The sequence below is a fragment of the Siphateles boraxobius genome, unplaced genomic scaffold (assembly GCF_051911475.1).
Source record: "Siphateles boraxobius isolate OS27281-9 unplaced genomic scaffold, OSU_SipBor_1 130, whole genome shotgun sequence".
Classification (NCBI taxonomy): domain Eukaryota; kingdom Metazoa; phylum Chordata; class Actinopteri; order Cypriniformes; family Leuciscidae; genus Siphateles; species Siphateles boraxobius.
This window is the reverse complement of record NW_027508734.1, coordinates 40008181-40025774: the sequence shown is the minus strand read 5'-3', so window position 1 is coordinate 40025774 and position 17594 is coordinate 40008181. Positions and strand designations below refer to the sequence as shown.

General features: G+C 39.0%; 1 protein-coding gene across 7 annotated transcripts in view; it reads right to left on the bottom strand.

Moving 5' to 3' along the window:
- The window catches only part of tcf12 (transcription factor 12), a 114628-nt gene that overhangs the window by 38407 nt on the left and 58627 nt on the right, over nt 1-17594 (bottom strand). For all 7 annotated transcript variants that reach the window (XM_077229450.1, XM_077229449.1, XM_077229447.1 and 4 more), the window contains 3 exons: nt 11531-11592; nt 2201-2333; nt 1882-1934 (listed from right to left, as the gene is read on the bottom strand). In XM_077229450.1, coding sequence (XP_077085565.1) covers nt 1882-1934; nt 2201-2333; nt 11531-11592 — 248 coding nt within the window. The remainder of the gene's footprint in view (nt 1-1881; nt 1935-2200; nt 2334-11530; nt 11593-17594) is intronic.

Below are 17594 nucleotides of genomic sequence, written 5' to 3'. Positions count from 1 at the left end.
AAAAACACGAAGCATCAGCTTTCGTTATTGCTCTGATAGCTGCAAGATCAAGCGAAACGCTGTGAGTGAGTGTTAGAAATCAGGAATGGTGAGAGAACATTGTGCTTGGTACGTTTTTCGTCTTCAAACTAAATTTGGGTCTTCAGCCAACAAAGTCTAAATCCAGTCTGGCTAGCGCACTTCCCATAATGTTTACGCATTAAGTCGGAGAGAAGGCATCCTTTTACAGCTACACTACGATAGCAAGCTGGTCAAATGCGTTTTTCGACTACTTCTTGAAGTGGTTGAAAGTGGACAAGCTCAAAACATTTCAGACCCCGTTTACACCTTTACTTAGCGTCATCCACTTGTGATTCAATAGGCCAAAATGCAACTTACTGTAATACCAGGTGTCTGGGCCTCAGTTAAACAGCCATAGTGGTTTCCACAGTAATTATAATTTACATTTCTATTTTGTGGCAATTCCCAAAAAAGTGACGATTTTGTTCTCTTGTACACATGAAATGGAAAAGCTGCAAATTCGTGAATATTCACAAATTATATTTGTGATATTCAATTTTTTCAGATACAAAGGTACTGACATACAAGTTAATCTGTTGTGAGTGTGATTTAGAAGTGAATCCAGCCTTTTCTTACAAGAGCAGAGTTCTATATTCCCGTCGCTCTTCCCTGCGCTGAATTGAGCTGCTTCGAGTTATGAGTCACACAAGTGCACCTGCGGCCATGTGTTAAATAGTGACAAATAAAAGCCCTATGTCCATTTACACAACAAAGAGATGTACCTCACGAGGCCACCAATCTTTCCTCAACCCCCTTACCACCCCACCTCTCCATCTTTTTCTGTCTTCCCTTGTTTTTTCCCTCTGGTATTAGTAGCAAAAAGTATCTCACTCCCCATTTCACTCCCGAGTCTTGTATCAACTGGAGTGACTCTGTTCCAGACAACCAACAATTCAAACACAAATTTAAAGACAAAAGTGCGTTACGCGACTTCTTATTGGAAGACTCGCGCTTGATTTCTCGCCTGCGTTGCGTGCGATTATTGAGAGCTCATGAAGACTAATCCTGCTGCCACGCGGCCCTCAAAGGCCTCGTTTTGTTCTGCGAGAGGAATCCGAATCCTGTTGTATTAACGTGAGGGGATCTCTGTGCTAAAGCCGCTGCATCTGGGGACGCATTCATTGCAGCCAGCACTGTGGTTTGAGGGCAAATCTAAAAGGAGGCTTTCACTATCTGCCCTTCGTTTTCCCACAATGACTGTTCAAATGTGCGACTTTTGCATATAGAAAGGGTGGGAGGGAGTTGGGCGAACGGGGGTCACAGGCGGAGTCAAGCTGAGCTCCACACTTCCTCCGAATCCTAATGCCTGTGCTCCACCGGGATTATCGCCCATGGAAATTTACCACCAATTCCACGTTATTAATCTCTGTCTGTCCTCCTGTTCTGGCTACATAATGACTAATTAAACATCAAAAGAGCTGTGGCGGGGATTCGGCATGACAGCTCATGTCCCTGAGCCCTAGTTCCCGCAGGAGATGGGAGGAGAGGGAGGCGAGCGCTGACGGGGCGGCCTCACAAATCAATCAACCATCGTTACCGTGCACCTACACTAGTCGTGCTCCAAATGGTGGATTCGTAAAAAACACAACAGAGCTGATTTGTGAGGCAGGTTTGGCCTCCTGTGTACATGCGCTTGACATACGCACAGGTACACGCTGCCACCGTGTCAGAGGACGACTTTGATAAGATGAAATTCAAAAATTTATGTGCCCCCGTACCAACGGCTTTCATTAAACGCCTCTCTGTTGGTGTCTGTTTGTGCGCTAGCATCTATTTTTAAAGCAAAGCGATGGCAGGAAGATGAAATGATGCTGTACTCACAGATGTAGGCAGGCCAGGAGGGGGCTTGCGCACTTTCTTTGTTTGCACAGGATCTGTGGAGAGAATACAAAAACAACTTTGAGACATTTGAGGGGGGCAAAGAATAAACAAGCATGAGGAGGCACTCAGTCAGATGTCTCTTTGATTACAGGTTTACAAAGACAAATATGAGAGCATTGGTGTGGCAGAAATCGAGGAATTCTTAAATTCAGCATAACGAAATTATATTTCCATTATTGTCTGTTAGTGTTTATTATAAAAACATAATGATGACGCTTTAGTCATGCTTTTTCATTGAGGGTATTAGACATGCACTGACCCAGTGAAGCCGAGTCCTGAAGGGAGCGTCTTCGTGGATTGGAGCCAGTAAAAGAGTAGAACGGAGTGGGTGACTTCCCAGAGGTGGTGACAGGCCCTGGGCTCGCCAGACCCATGTCCGACCTCAGACTGAGCTGTAGAGACAAAAGAAGACAGTTCAGGGCGGGAAAGCCAACATATACACTAATGTAAACCAACAAAAACGTTAATGTGTGCGTGCAAAACATAAACACTTTTAAATATAAAAAGCAAACAAACAGTAATCAACTCTTTCCAATGGCAGGGAAGCATCGTCTCACAAATGACGGAAATTTACCAATGTTAAAATTCTGCCAATACAGATAATTTCACATGAACGACAACCTATAAATAGCCAATATTAAAATTCTATACTATTTTGTCAAATAAGCTGAATATAATAGTAAAAACTAAAATAATGTGCAGTATATTTTATTTTAGCTATATACAAACATATACACACACACAAACACACGCATATATACATGTACACCTATATAAATCATGGTTCTACATTTTCTGTGTGATTTTAGTTTGTCTCGTGTTAAGTGGTGCAGTATAGTTGTCAACAAACACTCTAATGCATGCTGGGTCTCCCAGTATGAGTCCTGTTACCTGATTCCTTCTATTCTCCGTCACTCTTTCATCCCCCTCCACACACTGCTCTTTAACTCAGCAGACGATTAGGCTAATTGGGCTTTTTCTCTAATTGGCCTCTTAACCCAGTTTTCTGGGACGAGCAACAAGAGTGGATGTTGGTCAAGGGTGCGATAGCCTCAGGGAAAACCATTTACAAACCTGAAGCCTACGCTAATCTCCCGGTCATCAGAGGCGGGTTTTGGGGGCACTGTCTCTGCTCTCTCATCACGTAATTGGCTGTCCATCGACAGGATAGTGGCCCTGTCGACTTCATGGGCTCTATACCGGGTGTTTTGTCAAGTTAAGCCGGCACAGTTTTTTACAGGGTAGCTGACAGTTCCTGAGATCAGACACATGGTTTAATGAGGCTTGAGCCGGCCACTGTCGTATACCCCCCTCCCCTGTTGGATCTCTCATCCTTCACTCTCCTGGGCCCGCTGCTCCTTTAAGTGAGGATGTGTCCCTGGCTGTGTGTGTATATGCCCTGGGGCCGTGATCAGGCCTGATCAATAGCAGTTCACCGTGAGCAGAAGGGGAGGGAATCACTAGGTCAGACTGATTGGATCGATTTCTCCTTGGACTTCACTGAGCTGCTGGCACTCTCACATCAATAACTGCACAATTGTGTTCAGTAAAGAGAGGAAAAAGCAGAAAAACTCTCAGGTCGTTTCTTTTTCTGTAACAAGGTCTGATTGTGTCCTTCTGTGAAGCAAAGCCTTCATTCATGGGCCACACAATATCTGAAATGATCATACATATTTTAATCTGTGATGCTTTTTTCAAAAACATTTGACGGTACAAAAGTCCCCATATAAAGAAGGCTTGTACGTAGCATTTTTGTTCAATTCAATAATACTTTTCATTACAAATTATAAACAGTGTGGGGTCAAGGGCTTTTGGTTATGCTGCCCCTCATTTGACACTTTTAAATCTCATCTTAAAACTCTTTATATAAACAGGCTTTTTTATGATTGCACATGTATTGAGCAATATCTTATTCTTCAGTGTCTAATGTATATTATAATATGGTTTGTCTGTTGTTCTCATATTGATGTTTTTAGGAAGATTTGTAAGGTGACCTTGAGTGTCGTGAAAGGTGCCTATAAATAAAACGTATTTTTATTTATATATATATAAAATCATATTAATCTTTTGTGTGATTTAAGTTTGTATTATTTTGTATTTAGAATTACCTAAATGTTGTTTTAAATATTATTTTAGGTTTTTCTTTTTTACATCTTTAAAACAACAAACAGTGCACTTATTTTTTATTGGTCAGATCACTCTGTTTTGTATAGTTCTTAAAAATTAACACATTGTACAAAGGAAATTTATCCGATATCAAAGTCGGATAGAAGTCATAATCAAAGACCTGGTCGTGGCAACAGAAGAAAGCAAAAATAGCTGCTACTCTTTAAATTTAGCCTATTAAAACAAGGGCCATCAGATCGTGTGAAAATCAGGTTGGCTTCTCCTTTACTGCAGGAGGAATGAGGGGGGACACAAGCTCTCCAAAGTGACAGGCTGTCAGGGAGGTGGCATCATTGACATTGACATGGCAAAACAGACTGACTAGTGTTGCCTTTGTTCAATGATATTAAATCCTCACAGCAATATTATCTTCTTACTTTTAGCCGCAATGCAAAAACAAGACGGGGGAAGCGCTGGGGTCAGATGAAAGAGCGATAGAATACTAATTTACTACTCGGGAGAGAGTGACTTTAAGGGGGATTTACTGTGGTTTATTATAGAGATGTGAAATTAGTTGAATCCTATTTAAAGATTACATTCAGAGAACTGGTGGTTCCATGAAACTAAAGGGGATTAGAGAGATCTTTGATAAATTGAATATAGAATGAATGAGAAATGTAAATTTTCTGAAGAAAAATGCCAGGCCGTTGCTAAGCAGTCAATTTCTGGTTTCTAGATAGGTCTCGGGTCTATGAGATATTTTTTCATGTGCCAGGTGAAAATGTTAAGTCTGATTGCTTAGTAAAGTAATAATACACCTCTCGTGTATAACAAACCACATAATTTGAGGTATCATTCATGTCCATTTTGGGATGAGTTACACAGCAACGTTTAAGACTTACGTTTGGACTAGGGATGCAACGATTACAGATTTTGTAAGTACGATTATTGTCTGAGAAATAATCACGATTTAACGATTATCACGATTATTATGCATCAATTAATTTCACAACACTATATGTATAATATCACATGAACACTCAACACTAGATTTTCATGTGTTATTTGCCACAACACAGTACAAAATTATAAAATGACAAACGATAATCAATCTCTTCCTTTGGAATTAAAGAGAAGTGCTTTGTAAACATCCAGCATTTTTCTTTTAAAATAACAAATTAAGTCAATGGCTGCAGGGCTCTTTGATTGAAATAGATCACAAAATGATTAAGTGTTTAGTTTGTTCTAAATTTATTTTCAACCTGAGGTAGAAAACTTGATAACATGAAAACAATATCTTGTTGGTATTTGACTTAAAAACAAATAAAGGGATAATAAATCCCAATGAAAATAAGAATAAACAAAGTATTTGGCTCTATTGAATTAAATGTAAGCTAAATATTAACTATGTATTTCTTTTAAAAGAAAACAAATATAGTCCACATGTTATCCACTCCAATATTATTGTACTTATTTTAATACTCTTTTTTAAATTATTAATCCAAATTTTACATGTGCCTTTAGAAAATCATCTATTATAATCTCATTATTTTGGTTTGTTTGTTTGAAGTTTAAGTAAAAATTATAGAAAGAAACTGAGAACATCTCTCATGTAGTGTTATTAATAACTGAAATGCAGTTAATTGGTAGTCCTAGAAGTCTACACGGCCCTGATCTTATGTTAGTGTTTTACACCGGGCATTTTAAAACTACAAAACCTAACATTTACAGGAGAAAGCAATAGGATATTAAGTTAAATGTTCACTGACTGAAACTCTTGAGAGCACGTCACATTCTGTTTTCCACAGACTTGGGTAACCAAAACATTCCGCTGTTTTTTGGTTGTTGTTTTTTTACGTTGCACTGAAAGCTGAAAGTTGCACGCCACGTTCTCCTTTTTCCAAAGCGCTAGGGCGGTTGCGCTCCGGAGGCGTCTGTCGTTGCTGTGTTGGTTCTTGTCACTTGACCTAAGGTGCGCTTGCGGCATTATGAAAAGTAGAGATGTTTTTATCTCGATGCGGCGCGCACGCGCTTGGAAAAAACGAGCGCGCCGCTTCCCTTATGAGCGCGCATGCCGCACGCTTACATTTGAAATAACGAACTTGAGCGCGCAAAAGACGCGATCTGTGAACAGGCCCTTAAGGCGTTTTTTCGGTGGAAATAGAGCGTCGCTGCTAGTCCCTCTGCCATAGTGGTTGACGAGCACGGCATTAAGCTGGTGCACCGCTGGTGTAACCTTGTTTTCGTTTGGTGCAAAAGTTCCGTTCTGTGCAGAACACTCGGTGTAGCATAGTCTTTACGATTAATTAACCGTGACGTTTTAAAGCGCGGTTAATTGTGAAATCCGGTAATCGCTGCATCCCTAGTTTGGACTGTGATCGCAACAGCGATATACTGACAAAAGCCCTGTTCCCGCCAGGGTATAAGTGTTTGTATGAGCATTGCCGTGTGTTAGCGGGCGAGAGGAAAATGACTGCCCACCACGGTTTAGCCTTTAAAACAAGTACTCAGCTTACATGACAGTCTGGTCAATCTTGCGGATACTGAGAAGTAGTGTTCATTATAAGAGCACTTGACAGAATCACAGGGGCTTCTGAGTCCACTCACATCTGAACAATCATCTTCCTGAGTGAAATGTCAGGCAGATTGGTGGAGATAATAGCAGTCATCTGTCAACCGCATCCTGCCACAACAATCAGAATAATCCTCCACACGGGGGACGGGCGCAGAGCTTACCTACAGCCATCGTGCTGCTGAACGCAGATCTCTACCGCTCGCCTCTTATCGCTTCACTATTTTCACATTTCTCATGTTTGGATCATGGCATTTCCTGCTGCAAGGTTAAAGATGGCAACAGTAGTGCAGCCTTCAGTGAGGTATTGTTGAAGATATTGCAAAGCAAAGGCAAGCAAAGAATGAATACAGTTTATTATTTTAGGATGCATAATGTAAAAAACTGTTAAATGGTCAATAAAGCTCCTCTTTCCTGAGAAGAGATGCATACATTTGTACGAAGTGGGAAAAAGCATATTCCCTAGGACTACACTGGTCACGCAGTCCGGTTTTGATTCACCAAAAAGAATTGGCTTGTTATTAGTCAATCATTAAAAAAATGGTAATTTGTTCGAGAATCAAACACTGTTTGTGCGGCGTGATTCTGATTCACAAGAAGAACCGCCTCCTAAAGAGATAATTCACCCAAAAAGAAAACTCTATGATTGTGTACTTTAGCCTACAGCTAAACACAAAATACGATATTTTGAATAATTCTGGTAATCAAATAGTGGTGACCATTAACTTCTATTGTATGGACAAAAAAACAAACATTTCTCAATTATTTTCTGTTCTGCAGAAGAAACTATTCCTTTAATAGTCATCTTGGTATATATCTTGGTAGCATTGAATGGTTTTGATTTACTAAAAAACTGGTTCATAAGAGTCATTTGTTCGGAAAAAAGCGACACGATTTGAACTGTATGTGTATGATACACTACAAAAAACAAAACAACTCATAAAAGTCATTCGTTCAAAATTGAACTACATGGGTTGCATTGTATGGTTTTGATACACTAAAAAAGCTGGTTCACATTTGTTTGGGAATCTGACTACGATAATCATAATGCATGTTTGTATTAATATGAAGAAGAACTGGTTCTTAAGAGTCACTCGTTTTGAAATCTACACTGGTTGTTATGCATGTTGTGCAGTAGATTAAGTTGCAATGCCACTATATACTATTACAGAAAACACTGTCCGAATATGTTGGTGTTTGGTCCACAATATTTGGGAATAACGCACGTGCGATTGTTAATGGTTCTAAACAAGCTTTTCTCGCTTCCCAAGTCAATGTGAAATCCACAGTTTTTTCAACGAATTACTTGTAGTAAAAGAAAGCAGCCAATGAGATGCTTGGCAGACAGAGATACAGGGGCCACAGCTGGCTGAGACAGTTTGAATATTTAACTCAATAAAAGGTGTACAGTTCCACATCAGGTTCAAATGATGCAATAATACCTTGCTGAGGGAGAGGTTTAGCCTGCAAATGATGACAAACCTCATAAAAAGACAGGCTGTTTGCTTTTGTGAAAATCCTGTAACCGCTTCCCATCACTGCCAAACACTTGATAGATTACTACTGGAGATATTTCCATTCTTGGCACTCGCAGAACAAATAGGGCCTTTTATTAGGTTCCGCAATGTGCATTGCTCAATTTTCGAAGCAGACTGGGTTATTAGGCGCCCAATTCGCGTATTAAAAACACTGCTTCTCCGATAATCTCTGCACCTGATAGTCATCTGTTTATATGTGCGCGGCAGACGCGATGGCCGTATTAACACGCGGGGTGCAGAATATTAATGCAGCCACCCTGCAGCCCGCATTCTTCCCACATTCGCTCAGGAACCGAACGGCTTTTTCACTCTTCCTGTTTTTCTTCGGCGACTAGACAAACTGAGTCTCTGCCAGGCTCTGATCTGTGCAGCTGCAGGCCAGCATAAATTCCCCAGTTCCCACACAAAATGTCTGAACTGGCATTCCCTTTCAGAAAGCTCTTTTATGAATGAGCGAACGCGCCAGAGAGCCAGCCGTGTTTTCATTCGTTCTGACTAGCGCCATTCACTGCTCGCAGAAACCACGGTGCTTTAAAAGGTGCGCTCGTGTGTTTCTCTTCTCCTGAGATGGATGCAGCGATCAGAGGCCGAGGTTATTAAAGGGTCGTTCGGGTCGAGGGCTGTGCTGACCTCACACTTAAGCTGGAGAGGTAGTCTTCCTCTAATATCCTATCTTAGACATGGCATTAAATCAAATCAGCCAAGACCCTGCATGCTATCTAAATCCTTCTGCTAATGACCATACACTGTAAATAATGACTGTAATTTTAACTGTAAAAACTGCTACATTAAAAACTATAATAGATCTAATCTGACATTTAATGTAATTTTACAATTTAACTGTTACATTCTGATTTTCACTTAATTCCCTGTGTGACACTTCAAATTTGATGGGTTTCCATTTTAATTATAATATTTCTTCTTAGTTTTTGTTATTAGTAATGCATATTTTATGTTATATCTTTTCCAACGTCTGGCTAAACTTCGTCAGTCGTTGCCTGATGCATTTGTGTTTACAGACGGTATGTGATGTAAATAGCGACTGCGTTATGGAGGATGATCAAATATTTCTTTTCATTTTATTATTTATTTGTGTTTACGTCGCTCAAATAGCGCACTTGGCCAGATACAGATAAATTGACAGCCAGGCAACAGACAAGTGACCAATCCTAAGTGACGTAATCACCACACACAGTTAGCCAACCGTGCTGGGACTTCCAGGCCGAGAACGGGTTGTAATCGTGCCATGCAGAACCAAGCTCAAGTGGAAATATAACTGGGACCATTCCTTAACATTCTTAGGACTTTTCGGCCCGACGGTGAAAAAGCGGCTAATGTTTATTGCATTATTTTAGTGTCGTGTTTTACCATGATGGTGTTTTGTACTTCTGTGCACCTTCTATATATTAGTATTTCCCTCAGATTGTAGAAAAAGCTCATTGTGATGAACCTTGAATCATCATGTGACTTTCTCTTTACCCAGTCTTATTGTGGTGGTTGTCAGTATACAGCGTTTAAAAAAAAATATTTTAGTAGCAGTATTCAGCAGAAAAGGGCTGTTGGATTTACCTGTTTAAATTTTTTTTTTTTTTATGTGTGTACACTTTCAATTGTAAAATTTACAGGTAGTTCTGTAAATATATTTACATTTTTACACAGTTATTCTGGCAACCACATCTGCCAAATTCTTTTCTATAAATACGACAGGATTTTTTTTTTTTTACAGTTACTAAAGCACTAATACGCAACACAATCGATCGAAGATTGCACTAGCATGGAAAATAGTTTATTTCTTGGTTTCCCAGTAGTCATTACAAAGGTTAGAGAGGGGGGCGAACAAAATATAAACAGAGCAAAAGCGCAAGCCACAGGCGATGTAGAGGGAAAAAAAAGTGGGGTGAGGGGGGTCTTCAAGTATACTGACTGACTGACGTCAACCGTGTCAGAGAGAATGAACGGGCAGGAGAGCGGGAGAGCGGGAGCGAGCGAGGTGGTGTGCTCGCACAATCCTGTCTTTGTTTGGAACATCTGTGTGGCTGAGGGAGGAGAGCAGGGCTGGGCACTGTGACCCTGCTTTAATGGAAGTGCTGAAAGTCATGTTTCTGTGTGCTGAAGGCCTGCTCCCTACACACAACACATTCATAAACTCCCTCTAAATCACAGAGCTGAGTCATATTAAAAGCTATTAAAAAGCATTTAGATTAAAAGCATCCAGACTCCACAAAACACTCTTTCAACATTGTCTGATGTGAAAAACTGACCGGAAACTATAAAACAAGGTTCCCATATCTTTAGACCAATGGATTTCCCAGAATCTTTGATGACTTATCCCAGTTATTTGAGATTAGTACATGATTTTTGGTACCGCTTTATACTTTTTTCTAACATGCATTAGGTATCACAAATATAATACAGTAACTAATATTTGCTTAAACTAAATTTATATAAATTGTACAAATGTATTAGTATACACCATTGTTCAAAAGTTCAAAAGTGACAGTAAAAGCATTATCATGTTACAAAATATTTCTATTTTAAATAAATGCTGTTCTAAATGCTGTCATTTGTATCCTGAAAAAAAAATGTATCACGGTTTCCACAAAAATATTACGTTGCACATCTGTTTTCAACCATGATAATAAGAAATGATACTTCAGCAGCAAATCAGCAAATTAGAATGATTTCTGAAGGATCATGTGACACTGAAGACTCGAGTAATGCTGAAAATTCAGCTTTGCATCACAGAAATAAATTAAATTTTAAAATATATTATTACAAATATATTATAAGATTTTAATAGAATTTTACTGTATTTTATTGGTAACACTTTACAATAAGGTTCATTAGTTAATGTATTAACTAACATGAACTAACAACGAGCAATACATTTGTTACAGTATTTATTAATCTTTGTTAATGTTAGTTAATCAAAATCCAGCAGTTCATTGTTTGTTCATGTTAGTTCACAGTGCATTAACTAATGTTAACAAATACAACCTTTGATTTTAATAATGCATTAGTAAATGTTGATATTAATAATAACTAAGATTAATTAATGCTGTAGAAGTATTCTAAGGTCAAGTTTACTAAGGTAGTTAACTAATGAAACTTATTGTAAAGTGTCACCATTTTATTATATACATATAGCCTTAGCTAGCATAAAATACTTCTTTCAAAAACTTTTAAAAGTCAGCCCAAAGCTGTATTTTATAACTGAGCTGAACAACCAATTAGCCATGTGTTGGAGTATTTGGCATGTTCACTTTCAGCACTTTGGTAGTTGTGATGAATCAGGGTCTAAGTGAGAAACCTGCAAGATTCACACAAAAGCAAAAACTACATAAAACATGTTAATAAAAGTTGTGGTTGTTACCTGGCATCCAGAGACGCCTGGCTCTCTCCCATAGCCAGAGAATGGAGGCCTCTCAGACTTGCCTATGGATAAACAAAGACACAAACAATCAGAACAGCACCATACACATTAAACAAAAACATGAATCATGTGAAAAACAGGATAACCGAAACAATAACTGCCAAAACTCACACATTCTGCGAGAGTTTTGGCACCTGAAGGCTGCAAAAGGTCAGGAAAGCCTAATTTATATTTCATATTTCATCAATAAGGTGTGATTTATTTCTGTGTGTACGTTCTCTATTTGCCCATCAGGCAGGGCATGTCTGACAGTAAACTACAGGGTCATTCGGGTCTCACTCAACGATACTAATCCATCTTGATCCTTTTCCTATCGCAGAAACGGCCTGTGAGCTTCCAAGGGGCAAATAAAAAGTGCACAGCGCACAGCCGTATGAATCATGCACTTCACAACATCTAAACTCAGCAGTTTCAAACTCTCTGCGAGAAAAAACACGAGACTCCTAAAGGAAAATGATAAACAACTCTAAAAACATCATATATTATACTTGTCAGACTTTCAAACATTAGAACAAACACAGCAGTGAAGCTAAATTCTGTTTACTCCAGGGAAAAGGTAAATATTTTTGTAACTTAAATTGGGATGCCGAAAAGTATTTGTGTTACACCTTTAGGCTTACGCGCTTTAGGTTCGGTTCTGCCGCGTTCAGGTGCACGAGGTCACGTGTTTTTGAGCGTGCGAGTTCCTGCGCTGGCGTAGAGATATCAGTAATCAGGGTACAGTGGTTTAACTGAAAACACTGCTTCCCCTGTGGTGTAAACTGATCTCAATCGGGGTGATCTAACATGTGAGAGTTTGCACTCCTGCAAAGGAAGAGGGAATATAGTTGTGGGTAAACTATTGTGTTCCCTCCCCCTCAGTCACCACCAAAAAATAAAACATCTGTCTTTCAGCGACTTTAAAGGTTAGGAGGCTTTTTCACCTCATCCTAACTTCCTGGGCTGCTTCTCAAGTTAGGTTTAGGTTTCTGAGTTTGTGGCGTACACAAACTCGCACACAGGCAGTCTTTCCTCTACAGATGCACTCGTGTCCAGCATTGAAATATTCATTCGCAGCATGTGTTTTGTCACACACTCTCTGTCCACGCTGAATAATTTATAAGACTGTATTGTTGTTTTAGATCCTGGCAGAGCTGGAAGCACTACTCATGAAAAACATCCTCCCTCGGTCTGGGTCTCTCTGATGCAGCGAGCAGTTGCACGCATGGTTTGGCATGCTCTCGTGCAGCGTAACCCAGCCATGCGATGTAACATGTCGAGGGACCTTAATGCGATCAGTGGCGTAACCTCGGCCACTAAGGAGGAGTCCCAGAGGATCTGAACGGTAAACATGCATTTAACTGTCTAGCATGCCAGAGTGAAAGGCCGATCTGCGCTAACAGCAATGGCAGAGCCAAACAAAGAGCAGCACCTATTCACCTGACTGCACACATACACCCACATTCTGTCAGAGTCATAAATTATAACACACGTCAATGAGCTTTAATTGTTACAATGGCATCTTTAAGTCAACCATATATATCTCTGTAAAATATAACTGGTATTATCAGTGAGAAAAAAAGAAGACAGGACAGGACAGGTGAAAATAAAAAGTTTGTATTTACATAATATATGTGTGTGTGTATAATTATTTTTGTATATATAAATACACTCACATGCATACACATTTAAGATTTATTTTAATTTATATAGAAAATATTTATATATAATATAAATTATGTATAAATATACTGTATATACATGCAAATATTTATTAAATATATACACATGCCTATGTATGTTTTCATATTTACAAAATAATTATACACACACACGCACACATATATTATGTGTAAACAAACTTTTATTTTGGATGCAATTAATCATTGCCCAGCACTACTATATTTATATATTTTTATTCAGATAAAATAAGAATAATTTTAACCAGTAAAACAATAAAATAGTGTATTAAAAATGCTGTATTATTTAAAATCATGACAAACATCAATGAGCTAACATATATCGCTACAAAGGACAACACACACACACACACACACACACACACACACACACACACACACACACACAAGCACACACACACACACACACACATATATATATGTTATTAAATGTTATATAAATTGTACATATACAAAATAAATTATATGTCCTTATTTTAATTTATTTTTAACTTGTTGTTAACTATATATATAAATATATTACATACATACACATATAAAGTGTGTGTGTGTGTGTGTGTGTGTGTGTGTGTGTGTGTGTGTGTGTGTGTGTGTGTGTGTGTGTGTGTGTGTGTGTGTGTGTGTGTGTGTGTGTGTGTGTGTGTGTGTGTGTGTGTGTTTGTATACGAGATGCGATGTAGGACGAGCGGATGAAGATAAGTGTGAAAAAATGAACCGGATGAGGGGAACAGAAAAATTAAGAATGACTCTGAGAGCTGTGGAGGAAGAGGAGACCCATGGGGGTCTGATATTCAGAGAGAAAGTGAGGGAACGAGAGCGAGTTCTGCAAAATTATTGGGCGTGCATTCAAAACACGAAGCGTTCCAAAAGCTGAAAGCATCCAAAGGCGAAGAAAGGCAAATCGAGGGAGGTGGGGAGGGGGGTCTCTCGGAATGTTAAAAATCAACAATGTAAGACAGCTCTTCCACTGCTATAGCAATTTGTTTAAGTGTTACTGGCGAGTGTTTGTGCCAAGCGGGCTGCTGGCTGCGGCGATGATGTTTGAGGAAGCAGTGCCAGCTAGCGCAGCTGTGAGGCCACTGCCCCCACCCTCAAACACACACCCCTTCCTTTCCTATACACTCTCGGCCAAGAAACTCTTGGAGACAGAGAGAGAGAGAGAGAGAGAGAGAGAGAGAGAGAGAGAGAGAGAGTCTCTATATGTGAGACAGCAGGTGAGAGGAGAGTGTGTGAGTGTGAGAGGAAGTGACAGTGAGTACATGTGTGAGAAGGGGTCACTAAGGGGAATCTCTCCAGAAATGAATTGCAAGAAGTGGGAGTCAAAGTTGACGATTAGCCACGTCCTCTACACAGCCCTCCTCCTCTTAGCTGGAGCGATGACAGACGGATGAAGGTTGGCCTGATCAATAACCGCCTCGCTGCTTCTACCCGGCCTCCCCTCTCTGCCGCCTACTCCTTTACCGCGACACATCATACATTATAGAAGCGGGATCTGACTGCGGATGATGAATGTTACGGCCTCGCCGGGCTTTAAGGGAAGGGGTGGTGCCGGAGTGGCTGACGCGAGGGGGGCGGTAGAAGCACTACCGCACGGGGAAGTGTGGAGGTTAGCCACCGTGCAATAGGTTATCAATGCCCCTGCTGACACACAGCTAATGAGTGTTCTAGTCACACAATCTATCAAACAGGTGACTGGGGAGCCTGGAGGAGCAGGGGATGTTTACAGGGACCAGCCGTAACAGAAGGAACCTGATGAGGTTATGAAGTTTGATGAGAAAAGGCCAGGAAAACCATTGGATCACTGAAGATTGAAGACAAGTCAGCTAGAGATGCGTTTAATGTCTAGGGAAGTAGCTGGTATAATAAGGATCAGTCCGCTCATTTACATTCGAAAAACTAGGAAAGTTTGAGCATGTGACCTTGTCAGTCAGCAGGGGAGCGTTAACGGCCCCACCAACTCGACTCCCTGCTGAGATAACAGCTCCTGCAACTCTCCACATGCCCTCTGGGAACAACAAATAGCCTGCAACTTCTTGGTACTCTATATTGGTGTGTGATATTGAGATATTGCATATATGCAGTGTTGGGGAGGATACTTTGGAAATGTAATAGGTTACAGATTACAAGTTACCCTATTTAAAATATAACCAATCGTGTAACCATTTCAATTACTTTATTAAAGTAATGTAACTGATTACATTTGATTACCTTTTTCTAAATGTCTAACGAATGTTTTCAACTGTTAATAATTTTCAAACATTCAAACCAGACAGGGTTAACCTTACAGTAGTACTCAACACTGGTTACTGTCAGACTTTCAAAATCCTTCATCACTTGAATTAAGATTATAATAGCACAATTTTAAAGCACAGCCACCACAAAACCGGACTCTTGCAATTTTTTTTTTACTTTGAGATCGTTCTGAGGTTAAATACAGATTTCTGGATGAAATTATTTTTTAATTTCCAGCACTGGAACACAACAAATTAATAATATTCAACATATTGAAATGTAACCCCTTTGTAATCGTTGAGATTTTCATTAATTACAATTTTCTTCTCAGTAACTCTAATGGATTACAGTTACATTTATTTTGTAATAAAATTATGCAACGCTGTTACATGTAACTAGTTACTCCCCAACACCGGATGTATATACATCCCACTAGGATTACGCAGGACTATCTGAGGGATTTTTGTAGCCTAAAATGACAATTTGCAGTGGTTTTTCTCAAAATTTGCGGCATTGTTTACATTCTTCTAACTTTTTTTATTACTTTTCTTACCTCAAGAACCAGTGGGCTCTGTATTTTCTAAAAACATTTCATTTCAAATGTAAAACCAAGTAAAACAAATATCTCCCACAGGATTTTATGAAAATATGGGGATGCTTGTCAGGGCCCTCTAGATCTTTGATAATAAAACTAAGGATTTCAATATAATCTAAAGACATAAAGACATATTATTGGGCGATATAATATATATATATATTTGTTTGCATTTTATTACAGTATTCTGCAATACTGTAATAAAATTATCATTTAAATTTTGGCCATATAAATAGCAACATCACAAATAAATGCAATAGACCATATAGTTTTCAGGTACAGAAATTGAATAAAGTAATCAAATATAAAACAACACTGCAGTTAATATTAACTGTAGAAATTAAATAAAGATTAATCATTATTAAACTTTAAAAAACTATTCAGTCAAGAGCAGTGAGTGATTTCCTTGTCTTTTATTGTTTGATTAACATTAAAAACAGACAGCAGCAGGAATATTAGGCTGCTGTCACTTTAAGACATAATGCACAGAGCCAGTACACTGATACTGTACACATGCGTTGTCTGTCTTGACTATTAGTCTAATACCAGTCTCGTAGCGAAAGCACAGAGTAAAGTTAACATAACTTTCAACACACTCAAGTGTATTACAGTATGATTGCTTTGACCAAGTAAAACAGCGCTGTGTTAACTTACCCCACAATTTTAATTTTTCAAATAAAGTGACCTGTATGAGTAATAATTCAGCACTTGAGTTTGTTTCATTAGAATCAAATAAAATAATGTGAATTTAAGTCAACAAATGTAACTGCAACAAAGTTCAAGGAAGAAGGAGGGGAACGTTACACATAACTTTAATCATAAAATAAACATAAATAGCAAAATGAAAGGAGCGGCAGCAGGCGACTGCGGCATAAAAGCATAATAAAATAATAAAATATAAGGTCTCGGCCCCGCCCTGCTTTATTCCACATTAGCGATTATAAATTTTACCACATTAGTTCATCCATGAACAAGATTTCTGCCTTGAGTCCCGTCGGATTGCTTTCCATCGTTTGTGGAGGTGAAGACGAAAACTCCCATGATTCCACACTCATTCACAGAGTCATCAAGCTACGGCTTTGTTATAGTTTTGAATAAGCGACCTCTAGCAGCGAAACTTACAGTATAAACTGTGCCATTAATGCAGTGCACCTGTTCATCCAAAAAGTTACAATTCTGCCATAATTTACTCATCCTCATGTTGTTTCAGACCTCTAGTATGACTTTCTAATTTCTGTGGAAAACAAAAAAATTATTTTGAAGAATATTTTGGTCTAAAACAGCATTGGACCCCGTTGACTTGCATCGAATGAAAGAAGAAAAAAAAGCTAAATATGGTCTTTTGTATTCCACAGAAGAAAGTCATAAAGGTTTGGGGGAAAATTAGGGTAGGTAAATGATGACACAACTAAATTTTTTGGTGAACTATCCCTTTAAATTAGTTTCATGTTGATTTGGCTTCCAAAATGCTCTATTGCAACACATGAAACCGTGAGAA